Here is a 17,227-nt window from a genome sequence, read left to right as displayed (position 1 = left end):
CCATTTTTTTATATCTCGCAAGTGCTTAAAGGTATAACATTATTTTGAAGGTAGACCCCACTTGAAAACTCATTAGAAGACGATTGCAGAAATCTTTTTTCATTTATCTTCATTAAAAAGCGAGATATGACCAAGGGTGGAAATTTTATCTAAAATATTCATTTTTGTCGATTTTTCATTTTCTCGGCTAATAATTTTCTTATAAATGATTGAATAAGTTTTATAAAAACTTTTTGTTTTTCATTATCTTATAATTTTTTTCTTTAAATTCTCCCATTCATTTTGATTCATGTAAAAATTTAAAAAAAAATTAATATTATTGTGGACAAATTATTTTATTCAATAGTACACCAGACATATTTAAGATAAAAATGTAACATTTCTTATCAAAATAATAATAATGAGACTCCATGATCTATTTATCATATAAGAAATTAAATGTACTTTTGATTACTTTGGTACAAAAAAAGTTATAAAATAGATAAAACTTTATATAGATAATTTATGTAATCTCGTTAAATACAAAAAGTACATTTGATCAAATATTTTTTTTCTTCATTTTTTATCTTAAGTGTTTTATTATCTTTTAATATTTCTGATATGCCTAAAAATTTATTTTAGCAGACATTTAAAATTAACTAAAAATGTAGCATAAGAAGGTGTGAAATCTTTACATTCTTATATGGAATTACCTATAAATGTATTAATAAGAAGATGGTTGATTATTTTCTGTACCAACTGTGTTTGGTAAAATTCTAACGTTGAGTAAAAAAAAAATAACAATTAAATATTATCAAACAGTGGCTTTGTGAATATAAAATGTGTTGAAATTTATAGATAAGAAAGGAAGTACAGACTAGTACGAGACGTGTTGGTAAAAGCGGGAATAAATTTATACACTTAAATAATAACTTTAACATATCATAATTTGTTTTTAATAAAATAATTATTGGCATTTTAAAGAAAACATCAAAAAATTTATAGAATTGATTTTAAATGTAAAAATTATAAAAAAAAACTAAATGTAAATATTTAAACTGAATAAATAAACTTTTTTTCATGAACTTTATTTAATTATTAAAAGTTTTATTTTTATAAATTGAATAAATGAATTGTGTTTTGTAGTTGAAATATTTTTTTATTAATAAAATTTTATATTGTAGACATTAATACTTTAAAATTCAATGAAATAAAATTATTAAAGTATAAAGTTAAAATAATTTGTATCAATTTAACTTAATCATATTTAATTGAATGATAAACTAATTGTAAATATTTTTATTTATATTCGGAAGTTAAATTTATTTAACCTATAAAAAAATTTGAATAAAAATTTTAAAAATAATTTTATACAACGTTAATATGATAATAGTTTTCATGATTGTTGTTAAATTTTTTTTGATTCCATAAGCATTAATTAAAATATTAAAATTTCTATATTTTTAAAAAAAAAATACATTTTGAACGATTGTAATAAAAAAAAATTAAAATCATCCTAATAGTTCAACGCTATCAATTAATTAGTTTTTTTTGTTTAATTATAATGAAAATTCTATAACTTTTATTGAAGTAAAATGATAACATATATTTAGTTGTGTATTTAAATTTTAACAAAATTTAAATATTTTATAATTATCTAGTAAGAATATTATATTGTAGAAAGTGTATCTTATCAAAATAGTAAAGTTTTTACTTCTATTTATTTATTTTGAGTATTTATGTTTTTGTTTTTATTTAGACATTCCGTTATCTTTATAATTAGTAAAATTTTATATATGCAATGACAAGTTAGTGTTTCAATTAAGAAATTTCATTTTTAATAATTATTAATTATATAATAAAACAGAATATATTAAGACTAAATTATGTGTTATTTTTTTTTTTATTTTATCAAATGCCAAGATCTGGAAATAATAGACTGTCAATGGTCTTTTTTTAGATTCTAATAGTTTAACAAGTATAATATTAATCATAAAATTAATGACAAATTTTGAACTCGTAATGATTAAAGAACACATGACGAAGGTTAAAATGGAACAACATTAAAGGTATATTTAATTTAAAGATAACATAAGTAGTACTTAAACATGAATGACCACATAACTTCTTTTTCATTATAAAAAGTGAAATGATAAGAAAGATAAATAATTTATCTTTTATAATATGTGTATTTTAATAAATGAGAAAAAATGTTGCCTTTCTTATCACTCATTCATCCAAGAGAAAATGAAATAGTCACCATAAAAAATAAGGGTGTATAAATGTTTCATTTACCTATGATAAGGACATCATACTTTTTATATATAAATAAAATGATACTTTTTATAATAGCAGTTTTACTTTTTATGATAATTATTGTAGATTATAATAAAAAAAAACTTTTCATTAATCTTTTACTCTATATTAGTTTTTTTAATCATATTTTATCTAATTACTTATTCCTTTATACAAAATGATATTAGATCCAATCATTTAAAATGGTAATAAATTAAAATAAGATTGATTATTTAATAAATAATATAGTTATAGAAAATTATAAAAATACTGTAATTAAAAATTTATAAGACATTAAACAATTGATGTAAAGATGATATTTTTTTTATTAGATCTTTTTATTTAAAATGGATGTAGGTAATGTTATACTATAAATATAATTATAATAATAAAGATTTATATAAAAAAAAAAGTTTCATGTTAACTAAACATATGTTTTTTATTACCCTTTATTTAACTTAGATTTTAAATTTCTAGAAAAAAAAATTAAATGGAATAAATAATGAGTTTTCATATTTTCACTCATCTTGCACAATATATCTTTTATCACTTTTTTAATTATCGGTATCTTCTTTTGTACATTTATCGGCGTTTTTATTTTAAATTGTCATTTGTTTAGGGAAGGTTGCAAACATTAATTCTCTTTTTTTTTTTATAGTTACATAACATCGTTTTTATCATCATGTTAGATTACTTTACCATAATGACCAGTGATTCTTTTATAAGGTAATCATTTTGTTAACATTCCCTTTTTTTAACAAAAAAAATTATTTTTTTTTACTACATTATTTTTTTTTTTGTAAATTGTTTTTTTTTTTACATTTTTAAATATTTAAAAAAAAAGAGGAGATAATTTGTAGCTTATTGTTAGCTTATATTATTTTATTAAAAATAAAAATAATATAATTTTTAATATAACAAATAGGAAAGTGAAAAATTTTATTATTCAATATTCATTATCTAAAGATGGCATCATTGTTTAAATGTTTCAATCACACTATATCTACTACCTTTCTTTAATATATAAATATTAACCGTTATGTTTTTATCTATTTTACCATCATTTTAATAATATTTTAAATAGATAGTTAAACTTCATGGTATCATTTAATTTTATATAATAGAAAATGTATTAGAAATTTATAAATAATAAACCACCAAAAATGTTATTACATTTTTATTGTTTTTTTCTCCACATGTGAATTTTTGGTATCACCTTATATATAATATAAATTTCATTATCTATTAAATACCAACCACATTTATATAACAAATTACATATAAAGGTTTTAGTTAAATCAGTAATATTTTAAATAAATTTTAAATAAATAATAAATAAATTAAAATATATTTTGACTTAATATGAAAAATCTTACTATCAAGTTACATGGTTATCAATGTTCTATAAAAGTACATAGCATAATATTTAAAATCTACCAAAATAACATGAAATTTTTATTTTACTACTATTTTTTATAATGCCCCATTTAATTTGATTATTGTTTACATAGTCCTTTCAATTATTCATTATTTTAAGGTGATTTATTTCTAAGATTAAAACTTAAGTATTTTTAGAAGTGTTAGATAGCCCTCCTGGTACAAAATTCTAAAATTAATTTAAAACTTTAATGAATAAGATTTTTATTTTTAATTGCTATTGTTCCTATAAAACTTTCCTTTATACTTAAATACATTGTACTTTCTTTTTTTTTATTGTAATAGATATTACCTATACATTATTTTTTTATATATATATGTTAACTTCTTTTTTTCGTAGATAAATAATCATGAACAAAACTAGGTATTCAGACTCATCATTTCTCATTTTTTTTTTAAAACGCTATTTAATATCTATTAAATCTCTTTGTTATAAAAATTACTAGAATACTGCTTCACAAATTTTAACAAAGAAAATTCATCCTTAAAAATATTTTATTTTAAATCATTTTATTCACCATTCCTGTAAATTGTTAATGACTTAGGATGTGCGAACTATTAAAATATTATTATTGTTGATAATATATATTGTTATTTAAATGTATATATGTATATACACACTATAGTTTGTTATTTCAAAAAGGACATTACATAATTCACCTTAACATTTCTTATCAAGGGGATTAATATTATAAATACTTTCACTTGTCATAAGAATCTTTTTACCTTCAAAGTTAAACCATCTGCCACCATTCATTTTACTTTAAAAGATCTATAAAATTGATAATGTGCCATTGTAGGTTAACTTCTAAATAAACAACATCCTTTTATCTTTATATCATTTGTCATTTAATTTCATTCTAATTATATTTATATAAAACTTATTTTACTTAATATTTGTTTTTATTTTATACATGGTAATCCTTATTAGTGATATTTTTATGATTAAGATATCTTCTGATTATTATTGAAAAAAAAAAATAGTATTAGAAGTATAATATTAAATAGATGTAAGAAAGTACTTTTAAAAGAAATTCATATAAACAAACTATAGTTAATTATGTTAGAAATAACCATTTATTATTAATATGCCACTTTTTAGTTTTTAATAGAAATATTTCTAATATAATAATTAATAGTAGAAGTAACTGAAATAATTTTTATATAGTGCAACAAAATTATTACTACTTGAAAAAAAAAGTGTAAATTATTATCCTAGACAATTAGACAATTTTAGTAAAAAAAAAAATCTTTTTTTTTTCTATTTATATATCATCGATCAGATAAAAGAACACCATTACAATGATAAATTTCTGGGAACGGTCATAAAAATTAGTTAGTGTTATTTCTAAAACAATCCAATACATTATGCCAATTTTGAATGTACTTTTCGTAGACTCTTCTTTTGTTTCTACTATCAAACGCGCTTGTCAAACAATAACGTTTCATAAACTATATACCACAATTCACAAATTTCCTTAGATTTAAAAAATCACCCAATGTTTTGTGAGAATTTAGCTTTTAAATCATCAGAATAATTATTTTTTGATGCATATTATTCCAAATGAGATAAACCTTAATTCCCAAATATCTTCATAAAAACTTTGGGATAACTTAAGTGTAGTACATTAATACATTTTTGATAGAAAAATTTGAATGATCATTGTATATATCTTGTGATTCAAAACGTTATCCTTGTATTTTATTGTATATTATATATATTTTTTTAAATATTTAATAAAATGTACGCTATGTTCGTGAAAATAACAGTATTATATTTATTTTAATTTTAGTTGGAGGATGCCAAACCCTTCAGACTCTGCTAGGACTAACTCTAATTCTAACACTAATATACCACCAAAAAGTTCTCGTAAACGTCGATCTGAGATTGAATCGCTTGAACAAAAAAATAACAAATCAGAACTAACAAGAGAAACAGTTCTTGCTAATATTATAGAAGGAGAAGATAAAAGTGTATGTAATAATATCTTAATTTATTTTTTTTTAATTAATTAATTAATTTTTTTTTATAGTCTAACTCACCAGTAACTTGCCAAAGTATAAAAAGAAGAAAGGAAGGTGAAGAAAAGATAGTGGACGATTTAAGGTGTGAGGAAGAATTCAATGTAGATGATTCTCCCTCACGGAGTATGAATTTAAAAAATACTGGTAAAGAGACTGCCTCAGGAAGAAGTGATTCTTTGGATGATAAAATAGTTAGTGTTAATAATGATGAAGATTTGCCTTTTTCTTTTATTAAATCTCCAAATTGTTATAGCATTGATTATGATGTAACTTCTGATGCTTCAATGAGAAATCCTAATCTTGTACATCTACCAGAGTACTACTATTATGGTAATTCTTATGATGTTATAGATTTAATGTATAAAAAGTCTGAAATTTATCCAAAAGCATATGCTCCAGGGAAGCCAATGGTAACTGAAATCAGTCTTGGAAATCGTATTACTATACTTTGTTGGTTAATGGAAATTGCTTTTGAGGAACAACAAAGTAGGATCACATATCACTTAGCTGTCAATTTTTTTGATCGTATTCTTTCTGTAGCAAAAATTCAACCTAGTGTATATCAACTACTTGCGGGTGCTTGTATAAAGTTAGCAAGTAAAATTGAAGAAGTTATTCCAATCACCGGAGAAAGTTTAGTATCTAAATGTGGAGATGCTTTTTCATTAAAACAACTTATAAAAACAGAAGCAGTAGTCACACATGTTCTTGAATTTTCTGTGAATCCTTTGACAACGCTTCATTTTATTGATTTATACTTTAGAATTATATCTTTTACATGTGATATGCAAAGTTGTATAACTCCATCAGGTTCAGAATCACCGTTAAAAACAAACAATGATGATCCTTCTATATCAACAGAAAGAGACTCTGTTAACAACTCTCCCGTTTCAAGCACTACTTCATCACAGTCTGATTCAAGTTTAAATAATGAAAACAAAGTATCTGATGATATTGATCATCTTTACTTTTCTGAAAGCCCAATAATACTTCAAGATGAATTGATTCACTATTATATTTCTTCTGCTGCAGTGGCAGATTTCGTTACTTTGACGAATCCTCACTTATGTTATGATCCTTCCAAATTAGCAGCTGCCATACTTTATGCTCAATTTTCTGATTTTGACGGTTATTTAAATTTTTCAAGATACAAGAAAGAGGATATTGAGGAAGAATACCGTTATATAAAGCCATTTTTTGAACATATTGATAAAATTGTTGAGGAATATAAAATTAAATATGAATATCTTGTCGATCAAGCTCATAAATCTTTAGAAGGTAATAGGAATGAGGTGACAGAAGAATGTAAGTATCGTATACAAACATGTTCTCTTCTTTTCATTGAACTAATGAATATTCCAAGCTTAAAAGATCATGTAGAAAAGTATGAAAATAAGTTTTGGGATTCTTTAAATAATCAAAGACAGGAATAAATTAAATACGTAAAATAACTCTTAAGATCAGAATATATTAACTTATAACTAGAAAAATACATAAATAAAAAACAATAAGAATATTTTTTATCGTATTTAAATAGGTAAAGATTAATAAGCGAAATACAATTAATGTTTATTTTGTAAATATATATATTTTTTTTTTAATCTTTTTCTCAATGTATATAAATTTTATCTAAATAATTAGTTTAAATAAACAATTATAAATATTCATTTATATTAAAATTTACCATTGTTATTTAAATTTAATGTATCAAATACCAATAAAAACATTATTTTATTTTTTAACAACCCAATATTCCACATAACATATTTGACGTTTTAAATTCTCTATATATAAAAATGATAATGACACCAGAAAATCTGTGTGATATTAAAAAAAGTAAGAAAAATGACAAGATACAATAAGTAACATGTGTATACGAAAAAAATACATCAATGAAACTATAGATAAATGACTTTAAAACTAGCAATTTACTCAACTATCCTAAAGCGAATAGAGAATTTGCAATCCGGCGTGGCAATTATAAAGAAGTGGTAAAATGCGTCTATGTTACGTTGTTCAGTTTTGACAGTCTTACTTAGTGTCTGTAATTAGTTCATAGCCTGTCATTAGAATCAAAAATTCAATCGCTATACTTTATTGTTTTTAGGAAGTTATACTAATTTTGTAATGAAGTGCCTAAAAGTATCTCTCCTTGTTATATTATGTTTTACTTCTGGTAAGATTTGGATTCTTATTTATTTTTTAAAGTCATATAATTTTTCCAGTTATCTTTTTAAGTGCTGAAGATGCTGTTGAAAGTGAAGAACCAGTTCAACAACAAGAAGGACAAACGATTAAAGTACCTCAATATCCATCTTCACCAGATGTCAAAACAACTTTCTTGATTAGATCTCCAGTAGACGCTCAAATGACAAAAGAATTGTATGCTGGTAGTGATGCCGAATTTGTAATTGGATTCCAAAATAAGGGAGATAAAGATTTTCATGTATTATATTCTGAAGCATCTTTTAGACATCCAATGGATTTTAGACAAATTTTCCAAAACTTTTCTACTCCAAATTATGAACAAATAGTCAGATCTAAAGATGAAGGAACTTTCGATCTTTCAATTGTCCCTCATCCATATTTTGCCGGAAATCCACTTACTCTTACAATTGACATTTATTACCATGACTCAGATAAAGTTCAATACAAGACAAATATTTTTAATTCAACTGTTTTTGTTGTTAAAGATACTACCGGATTCTCATTTCAAAATATCTCACTTTTCTTCACACTTGTTGGAATTGTTGGAGGAATTGGTTATCTTGTTTACACACAATTTATGACCGGTGGAGAGCGTACTACTGCAAGAAAAGTTCCTGTTGAAGTTGGAACATCTAGTGATGAAGTTGATTATGAATGGATTCCAAAAGATATTTTAAATAAAGGAAAAGATGGTAATGCTTCTTCTAATCCTAACTCTCCAAAGACACCTAAAGAAGACAAGAAATTAAAAAAAAAGGCTAGAAGAGCAGATTAATTTTAAAGTATTTTATCATAAATTTTTTTTGTAAACAAATGTCATGGTTACTATTGTTTTTTTTTATTAATAGGTTTCCATCAATTTACTCCTTTTGTTATGTCTTAAACTTATCCTTCTTAAGTTGCTTTCATCAAGTAAAAACGTCCTCAGCAGAAGTAATAAAATATTTTTAGTACACTTATTATTTGAGGTACTTCAAATTTTTAAGTGCCTTTTATGAGGCTTCAATATTGTAATAAATTCATATGCTTCATCTTATTGAGTTGTTATTAGCATTAAATTTTTTATTTATTAATATAAAATTTATGATAAAATAATTTGTTTTTTTCATGGAACAGATATTAATTTTTATTTATACATGATTTATCAGTTAATTTTTACCATAAGTTGTCTTAACGCGAACCCGGTTTAGTATTTGGTGATATGATTCTTCTATAATGTTAATGCTTCCACGTAGGTGGTTATATTGTATTTGTCTTCTAATAAATGGATATTTTTACAAAATATACTGAAGAAGCAGGCGAAATTTTAGAAAAAAAGTGTAATTTATACTATGATGAATGTCTTTTTGAAAAAGAAGAACCAAATGAAAAATCTGAAGTAAATGAATCTTCAGTTTTACTTGCTTCTAAACGTTTAGAAGCTTTAAGGTTTACAAGAAAACTTGAAAATGAAGCTTGTGCATCAATTGATGGTATAATACAAAATGTAGAAGATATAAAAAATATGGAATCATTATATGGTGTTTTTCAGACTGTAAATGAAATTGAAAATAAAAGGCAGGAATTGACAAAAGTAAGTAAATTACATATGTCTGTAAAGATAAATTAGTTAAAATAGATTTTTGAAGATTTAAAAAAAAATTACTTTTGTGTCACAGAAAAGACATCTTCTTTACATCATGCCTGTGAAGCAATGCTTAGTCAACAAACACATCTTGCAGCAGGAGCAGAAGAAATAAAAACAAATTTACATTACTATCAACAAGTTCAATGGGTAATGAAAAAACTTCAAACACCAAAATTATCAGTAACAGGAACTTTGTTTACACAAATTTTAACAACAATTAAAGATTGTATGACATTCTTAGAATCACATCCAGATTACAAAGAAAGTTCTATTTACCTTGAAAAATATGGACAATGTCTTAGTAAAAGTTTCACAGTTCTTAAAATGAGTTTATTTTCGGATTTTGAAAAGGCAAAAAATAGTGTTATAGAAAAGAAAAATGAAAATCCAAAAAATGATTTATCACAATTTACAGAAGAAGAAATATTTACATTGCTTTATGGTGTTTTTGGTGTTAAAGCATTTCCTGTTATAAATGCTTTTACTATAACGGATAAATATTTTTCAAATCATCCGGATTATCAAATGCTTATAATTGATTGTTTAAAAGAATATGTTTCAATAAGGTGGGAATTAATATCAGATATAATTACAGCAACTATAGAAGATTTATTAAAAGAAAACGTTAATGGTACTTGTGTATTTTTAAAAAAAGCATGTTCATTTTTACTTAGAATATGTGATGATGAATTTAGATTAATGAAAGAATTTTTTATTTTACCAAAAAATAATGTGGAGCCTACTTCCATTCCAAGAGGATCATCTAGATGTTCTGTTACTTCTTATAATTCTTCCAGAAGTAGAGTTTTACAACGTGCTACTCCTGTTGTAAATAAAAATAATCAACAAACAATATTTATGAATGAATTTGCTGAGGTTTTTGATGGATTTACGGAAAATATTTGTAGAATTTTATATGATACTTTTAGACCAACTATTGTTCAAAATAAATATTTAGAATTATTGGTACAATTATTTAAAATAGTAAAAAATGATTTTATTCAAGAACGTTGTATTAATGTAATAAAATTAATTCCAGAATCAGAAAATTGGATACATTCTAGAACAGGTTTTATACGTGTTATGAATGAATTAAGTGGTGATATTGTTGAAAGAGTTATTTATAAAACGCATACATTTGCTGAAACTGATATTGTTGGGTATGTACCTTGTTCTGGTGATTTATTGTATCCTGAAAAATTAATGTTATTAAATTCTATTGATGAAACACAACAAATTAATAAACAAAATGATTCTAAAAAGATGCATGCTTTATGGTATCCAACTGTTAAAAGAACTTTATTAGGAATAAATAGAATTTATCAATGTCTTGATAATGATATATTTCAATCATTCATGCTTGAATTGATATCAGCATGTTGTGAATCATTGGAAATAGCAAGTGAAAAAATAAAAAATTCAAAAACAAGTGTCAAATCAAATTTACCACGTTTTGTTGATGGTGATTTATTTCTTATTAAATATTTATTAATTTTACGTGATCAAACAATTCTTTATAGAAGTCAAGCATTGATAAAAAGTCACAATGTATTAAATCAAGAAGAATTTTCTAGAGTTAAAAGTCCATTAACAACAATGGATTATAGTTTTGATATAACAAAATATAAAGATTACGCCAGCCAATTTTTTAATCCTGAAAATAGAGGAAAATGGTTTGAATTAAGTAGTGATAATGCTTTATTAAATATTTTGCTTACTCCACCAATTCAAATAACAGAAGCTATACAAGATAGTAAAAGATTAATAGAATTAAGATTAAAAAAACATTGTATTAATTTTATTAATGAACTTTCAAACTTTTATATAGGCGATTTAAAAAAGTGTACGGGATTTATTGAAGAATGGAATAAAAAAAGTAAAGAAGAACTTGATAAAGAAGATTGGAGTAAAAATGAACATTTATCTCCAAATATTTTAAATGATTTAACAAGTATAGTTATTAAAAATTTATCTAAATCATGGCCTGAATACAAAAAAACTCTTGAGTTATATTTAAATGACAATGATACTGAAAATGTTTTACATGAAGCAGTCAAATCATCTATTCTTAATGAATTCCAAAAAATTGAAGATTTTATTGGATTAAATTTTAAAAATAAAGATTCATTGGAAATTCTTTCATGTGAAGATTTGAAAAAATTACTTGACAATAAGGAAAATAATTTACAAGAAGATAAAAAAGATCAATGTTAAATTCGATGTCCTATTTTTTTATGCAAATTAAAACTAAATAAAGTTTTTTTGTTTTATGTTTATGGTAATTTTAAAATAAAACAGCATGATAAAACTATTAAAAAAAATTTGTTTTTTTTATTTAAAATTTAAGAAAAAAAATTGTAAAAGTTCAATGCAAATTGATATTTGATAATTATATTAAAATTATTTATGTTATAAATTTTAATAATTTTTTTAATACAACACCAACTTTTAAATTAAGCCCATAATATATATTTATAAAATATGATATTTATTAATATATTAATTAAAATAAATTCTTGGTATTTTAGTTTCTCGTTCCAAATAAGTAATATTTTCTCTTAATTTCTTTACAACTACCTGATAATATTTCCACATTGATTCTTTTCTACAATATATTTGAAAATTATTTTCTTCTTCTCCATATAATCGTGTATAATAACGAAATTCATTAAATAGAATTGGATTTGCTCTCATACCTCCAATTAAAGCTGTTGATTCATTAAATGTATTATATGAATCATCTTTATATTCTATAATTATACATTGTAACCATGGTGGTATTTGAAAAAGTGGTGGTGTATTAAGATAAAGGCATTCTAAATGCCCAAATTCTCTTATCCACTCAACTTGTGGTAGATCTGCTCTATAAATAACTAATTCTTTCAAATGTGGTAAATGCTCAGTAATAGTTAAAAGAATATTAGCTGATAAAATCCCATAATAAGAAATAGTTAGTTTAGAAACATTCTTTGGTAAACCCTTAATTAAATATCGTATAAAATTATCAATATCAATATATTGGATAGGTTTTCTATTTGTTTCAAAAATAGAAACTTCTGTTCCAATAAAAACATCTTTTAACATTGTACATTCTTTTAAATTATTTATACTACATTTTTGTTGAATTCTAGCAAAAAATGATCCTATTGAACTTCCTAATAATGATATATAACGTGAATCATCCATAATATATAAAGATAATCTTGTTAATTTTGTTGTTTTTTTAATAAAATCATTAAAATAATCTAAATTAAATAGTTTAACTTTTAATTCCACAATTTCATTACAAGTAGCATTATATAATTCTTCATTATATAATTGTTTAAATGATTCAAACTCCCTAAATATTTCCATTGAAAAACCTGTTTTTAAATTAAATTTTGTTAATAATATTGTCATTAAGAAACTCCATAATTTGTTAAATTTTCGTACTTTTGTAACACCACAAATATCAACAATTAAATTTGGATATTTTAATAAACAATTAAATAAGGGTAATAACATTTCCATATTTTGATCACCAATTAATGGATACTTAACTTTACTTTTACAAATACCAAATTCTTGAAGATTTTTCAAATTTTTAACAACATCAACATCATAATCTTTTGTACACATATAATAAGCAGCTATTGCATTAATATCAATACCTCGAATAACTCTAATTTTTGGAGATTTGAGATATTTAATAATTGAAATATTAAATGTTGCAACAAGTTTATTTGAGTAATCCATAAAATCTAAGATAGAAGCATTAACATAATATTCAAATAATTTATCAATAAAAGGAGCTATTTTTAGGGCAAATTTATTATCATTCAAAGAACGTGATCTTTTTCTATGATCATCAACACGAAATCTAATTTCATAAAATAATTCTAATTCTCTAGATTTTTTTATACTTTCTAAATATGTTATTTCATTATTCAATGATATATCATTAATATATAATATTCTTGTTTTATCTTCTTTATTATCATGATACTCCTTATTAGTATCAGTTAGTTTTAAAACATATAAATAATTTTTTCTTTTTAAAGCTTTAGCTGGTTCTAGAATGCGTATAGATTGATTAAATATTTTACAAGTTTTGGCCATATTTATTTGTTCTGGATAACTTGGTAAAAAATCTGTTACCTGTTTGAAAAAATAAATGTTTCCAAATACCTTATTAAATGATTCATTATTTACCATATTTAAAAATTGTTAAAATATGTTTTTAGAAAATAATATAAATATTGATTATCAATTTATCAGAAATATGAAAATATTTTTACTAACAAACACTCAAAAGTATAATGAAAAAGAAAAAAATAAAGGTAGTAAACTTATTAATGTGTATATTGATAATAAATAATTGGAATTTAAGATTATTAATAAAAAAATTTTTTAGCGAGCTATAATAAATATAAGAATAGTAGGATGTTAGAGTTTTATAGATAATAGTCTCGTCTATTATCACAAGACTGTTTCTTCCCAAATAAATAAATGTTTTCCAGTTTATATATCTTATCAAATAAATTTCAAAAAAAAAAAAGTTTCAATTAATATTTATTGAATAGTTTAAGTATGTAAAATATTAAAATTTTAATGCAAATTGGTAATAAAAATTCTATGTCAAGTTTAAAACTTATTACATATACTTTTTGACATCTAAGTAGTTATTTAATATTTTTTAAATTTATTGATATTTAATATCCTGGAGCAGTACGAGGTGGTGGACAATGACCACATGAACCACCTTCTCCAGCTGATCCAGGTTCACCTGCAGTTCCTGGAGCTCCTGGATTTCCGGCTGGTCCTTGTGGACCTGGATCTCCAGCTGGTCCTGGTGGGCCATCAGAACCACTTCCTGGAGCACCTGGTTCACCATCAGCTCCTGCAGGTCCTGGTGGACCAGGTGGTCCAGGTGGTCCAGCAGGTCCAGGAACTTCATTAACAGTACCAGCTGGCCCTGGTGCTCCAGGATTTCCTGGTGCTCCATCACTACCTGGTGGTCCTCCTGGTCCTGGTGCACCTGCATCTCCTGGTGCTCCGGCATTTCCTGGTGCTCCTGCACTTCCTGGATTTCCATTTGGTCCTTTTGGTCCTGGGTTTCCAGCTGGTCCTGGTGGTCCAGCAGGGCAAGTTTGGCATGGTTCTGAAGCTTTAGAATCAGGAGCAGCAGCATCACTACCATCATCTCCTTGTTTACCTTAAATATTATTTTGTAATATTATATTTATAAAAAAAAATTTTTACCTGGTTGTCCATCAGTTCCATCTTTACCATCAGATCCATCTTTTCCTGGAGGTCCTGGTGGTCCATATGAGCATCCACCACAACATCCTCCACTTCCACCACCACCTCCTAAAGCTTCAGCAGGTGCAGCAGAAATAGCTTGACCAGATGAATATCCTCCTGATGATCCACTTCCACCATCATAAGTAGCGGCACCTCTAAGAATTTGATTTCTTCTTCCAACTCTTTGATGTTGTTCTGAATATCTTTTATGTCTTCTAGAAAGTCCAACTTGTTCTTCTAATCGTTGAAGTTCTTCTATTAATCCTTGTGAACGATGTGAACAAAAGTCAACTTCAATTTTAATAGATGATTCAATGTGCTGAAGATAAGTATAAACCATTGGAATAGCAATAACGGCAGTCATTGTAGCTATAGTACTAATGGCAATACCAAAAAATGCCAAACGTTTCATAGACGCCGCTTCAGCAATCTGTGTTTTATCAGCCATGTCTACAAAAAAAAAATAACAATATATTAAATTATTAAAAAAATATATATATATATATATATATTTAATAAGCTCTAGTATAAAAAAAAATAATAAATGAAAAAATGTATTGTTTTAATAAATTGACATATAAGTGTAATTAAATTTTCTTATATATAATTTATAAAAGACACAGAAGATAACGTCGAAAGCCTAGAGGCATTCTTCACAATCGTTAGTCATTTTCCAGATTTCGAACAGTTGAATACTTGTATATAGAAAAAAGATAGTTTGATCAAATGAAAATGAAAGATGAAACGATAACTGCATCATACAGTTAAGGGCAGCTTTTTGTATCATAAAATATTTGAAAATTATTTAAGATACAATAATGTTTTCCAGATTTTTTTATTACCAAATTTGATATATGATTAATAAGTTATAAAAAAAAATATATACATAAATATATATGACATGTTGTTATCTATGAAATATATATATAAAAAAAGGATAATAATGTATAGAAATAACATTGGTTAGATAAACAATAAATGATGGATTCAGATAATAGTCTATTTCTTTTTTTTTTAATTATAGAACATTTTAATAAATATTTGTTGTCTTTTTTGTTTCAAATGATTTTTTTTTTGTAATATTTCATTTTTTGGTTTTAACTAATTAATAAAAAAATAATTTAAAAAAATTTACAGTAAATAAATTTATTGCGTGAAAAAAAAAAGTATAAACAAATTGTGAAAAAATAAATTATTTTGCTAACTTATTAAAAAAAAATTATCACACTATTTTTTTCATTTAATAAAAACCATTTTTGTAATTTTAGCTAATTTTTAAATTATATTAATAGTAAAATTACTTTAATAGTAAATTTTCAAGATTTATTTAAATAATCTATTCAAATATAATTTTATCTTCATAAATTATTAGAAATTTCGAGTAATTATTATATTTATTTAAATAGAGGTCGATTTATTAAAAAATAATCCTGCTTTTTTTAATTACCTCAAAATAGAATAAAAATTTTATGTTCTAAATAAAAATGTATTTTATTTTTATATAAAGAAAAAAAATAATACTAAATATGTTTATCAATAATAATGATTGTTTTTAATTGATTTTTTTATATCTCATTATTAGATGATGAATATAATCAACTTTATTTTTGAATATTTTAAATCATATCAATGATATGGTAGATAATCTATCATGACCATGTTTCTTATATATTTTTAAATAAATTATTTACAATAATCATTATTTTTTTTTTAAAAATAAACAAAAATCTTCTAATTATCTATTATTAAAAGATATTTATGAAATGCATATTATTATTTACCATTGACAAAAAAAAATAAACTGTATTGTATAAAAATTTTTACATTATTATTTTTAATCTTTTGATGTATCAATAAAAAAGATTCTTGTAATTTGTATACTATATGCTTAAAAAAGGTTATTAATCATATTATTCATTGAAAAAAAAAAATTTTATACCATAGAACAGTGTACTAGATTTTCAGATAAGAAGTATAAAAAAATTAGCAATTAAAATATGTTAATTCATAAATGTATAATGATTGATGTATAATGTTATTAAAAAAATAAAATTACTTTGTTCTATGAAATATAAAAATATATATAATTATAAATTTTCTATCTTAATATAAATTAACAATTTCAATAAAATTATATTAAACTTTGTAATAAAAAATTTTTATTTAATAATTAGTAAGATTAATATATAATTAATATTAGTTCAACTTTTTAAAATAGATAGGTTAAAGTAGGTGGGCTAACAAATAATATTTTTTAATATTCATTGCAGTAACAAAATTATAAATTTTAAATCGGCTATTAAATGTATTATAAAGTATTTAAATAATTCTAACCTATTCATATTTTTTTTATATATAATAAATATAAAAATT

General features: G+C 23.3%; 4 protein-coding genes across 4 annotated transcripts; 2 read left to right on the top strand and 2 right to left on the bottom strand.

Moving 5' to 3' along the window:
* Nucleotides 1–5,511: 5,511 nt before the first annotated feature.
* SRAE_2000104800 (G1/S-specific cyclin-E) lies at nucleotides 5,512–8,719 on the top strand (the record flags this gene model as incomplete). Its single annotated transcript, XM_024651953.1, has 5 exons — nucleotides 5,512–5,685; nucleotides 5,745–6,222; nucleotides 6,277–7,041; nucleotides 7,880–7,912; nucleotides 7,962–8,719. 5 exons carry the CDS (start codon nucleotides 5,512–5,514, stop codon nucleotides 8,717–8,719), a joined length of 2,208 nt encoding a protein of 735 aa, XP_024505578.1.
* Nucleotides 8,720–9,208: 489 nt separating this feature from the next.
* Nucleotides 9,209–11,785, top strand: SRAE_2000104700 (Conserved oligomeric Golgi complex, subunit 3 family-containing protein; the record flags this gene model as incomplete). Its single annotated transcript, XM_024651951.1, has 2 exons — nucleotides 9,209–9,517; nucleotides 9,563–11,785. 2 exons carry the CDS (start codon nucleotides 9,209–9,211, stop codon nucleotides 11,783–11,785), a joined length of 2,532 nt encoding a protein of 843 aa, XP_024505577.1.
* A 285-nt stretch (nucleotides 11,786–12,070) lies between these two features.
* On the bottom strand, nucleotides 12,071–13,765 carry SRAE_2000104600 (Hypothetical protein; the record flags this gene model as incomplete). The annotated part of the gene is made up of 1 exon (XM_024651950.1): nucleotides 12,071–13,765. One exon carries the CDS (start codon nucleotides 13,763–13,765, stop codon nucleotides 12,071–12,073), a length of 1,695 nt encoding a protein of 564 aa, XP_024505576.1.
* A 497-nt stretch (nucleotides 13,766–14,262) lies between these two features.
* On the bottom strand, nucleotides 14,263–15,302 carry SRAE_2000104500 (Nematode cuticle collagen, N-terminal domain and Collagen triple helix repeat-containing protein; the record flags this gene model as incomplete). Its single annotated transcript, XM_024651949.1, has 2 exons — nucleotides 14,263–14,765; nucleotides 14,813–15,302. The coding sequence occupies 2 exons, from the start codon at nucleotides 15,300–15,302 to the stop codon at nucleotides 14,263–14,265; spliced, it is 993 nt and encodes a 330-aa protein (XP_024505575.1).
* Between the last annotated feature and the right edge of the window lie 1,925 nt (nucleotides 15,303–17,227).

Source organism: Strongyloides ratti (assembly GCF_001040885.1).
Source record: "Strongyloides ratti genome assembly S_ratti_ED321, chromosome : 2".
Taxonomy (NCBI): domain Eukaryota; kingdom Metazoa; phylum Nematoda; class Chromadorea; order Rhabditida; family Strongyloididae; genus Strongyloides; species Strongyloides ratti.
The sequence above is the reverse complement of the archived record's forward strand: the minus strand, read 5'-3'. Positions and strand labels throughout refer to the sequence as shown.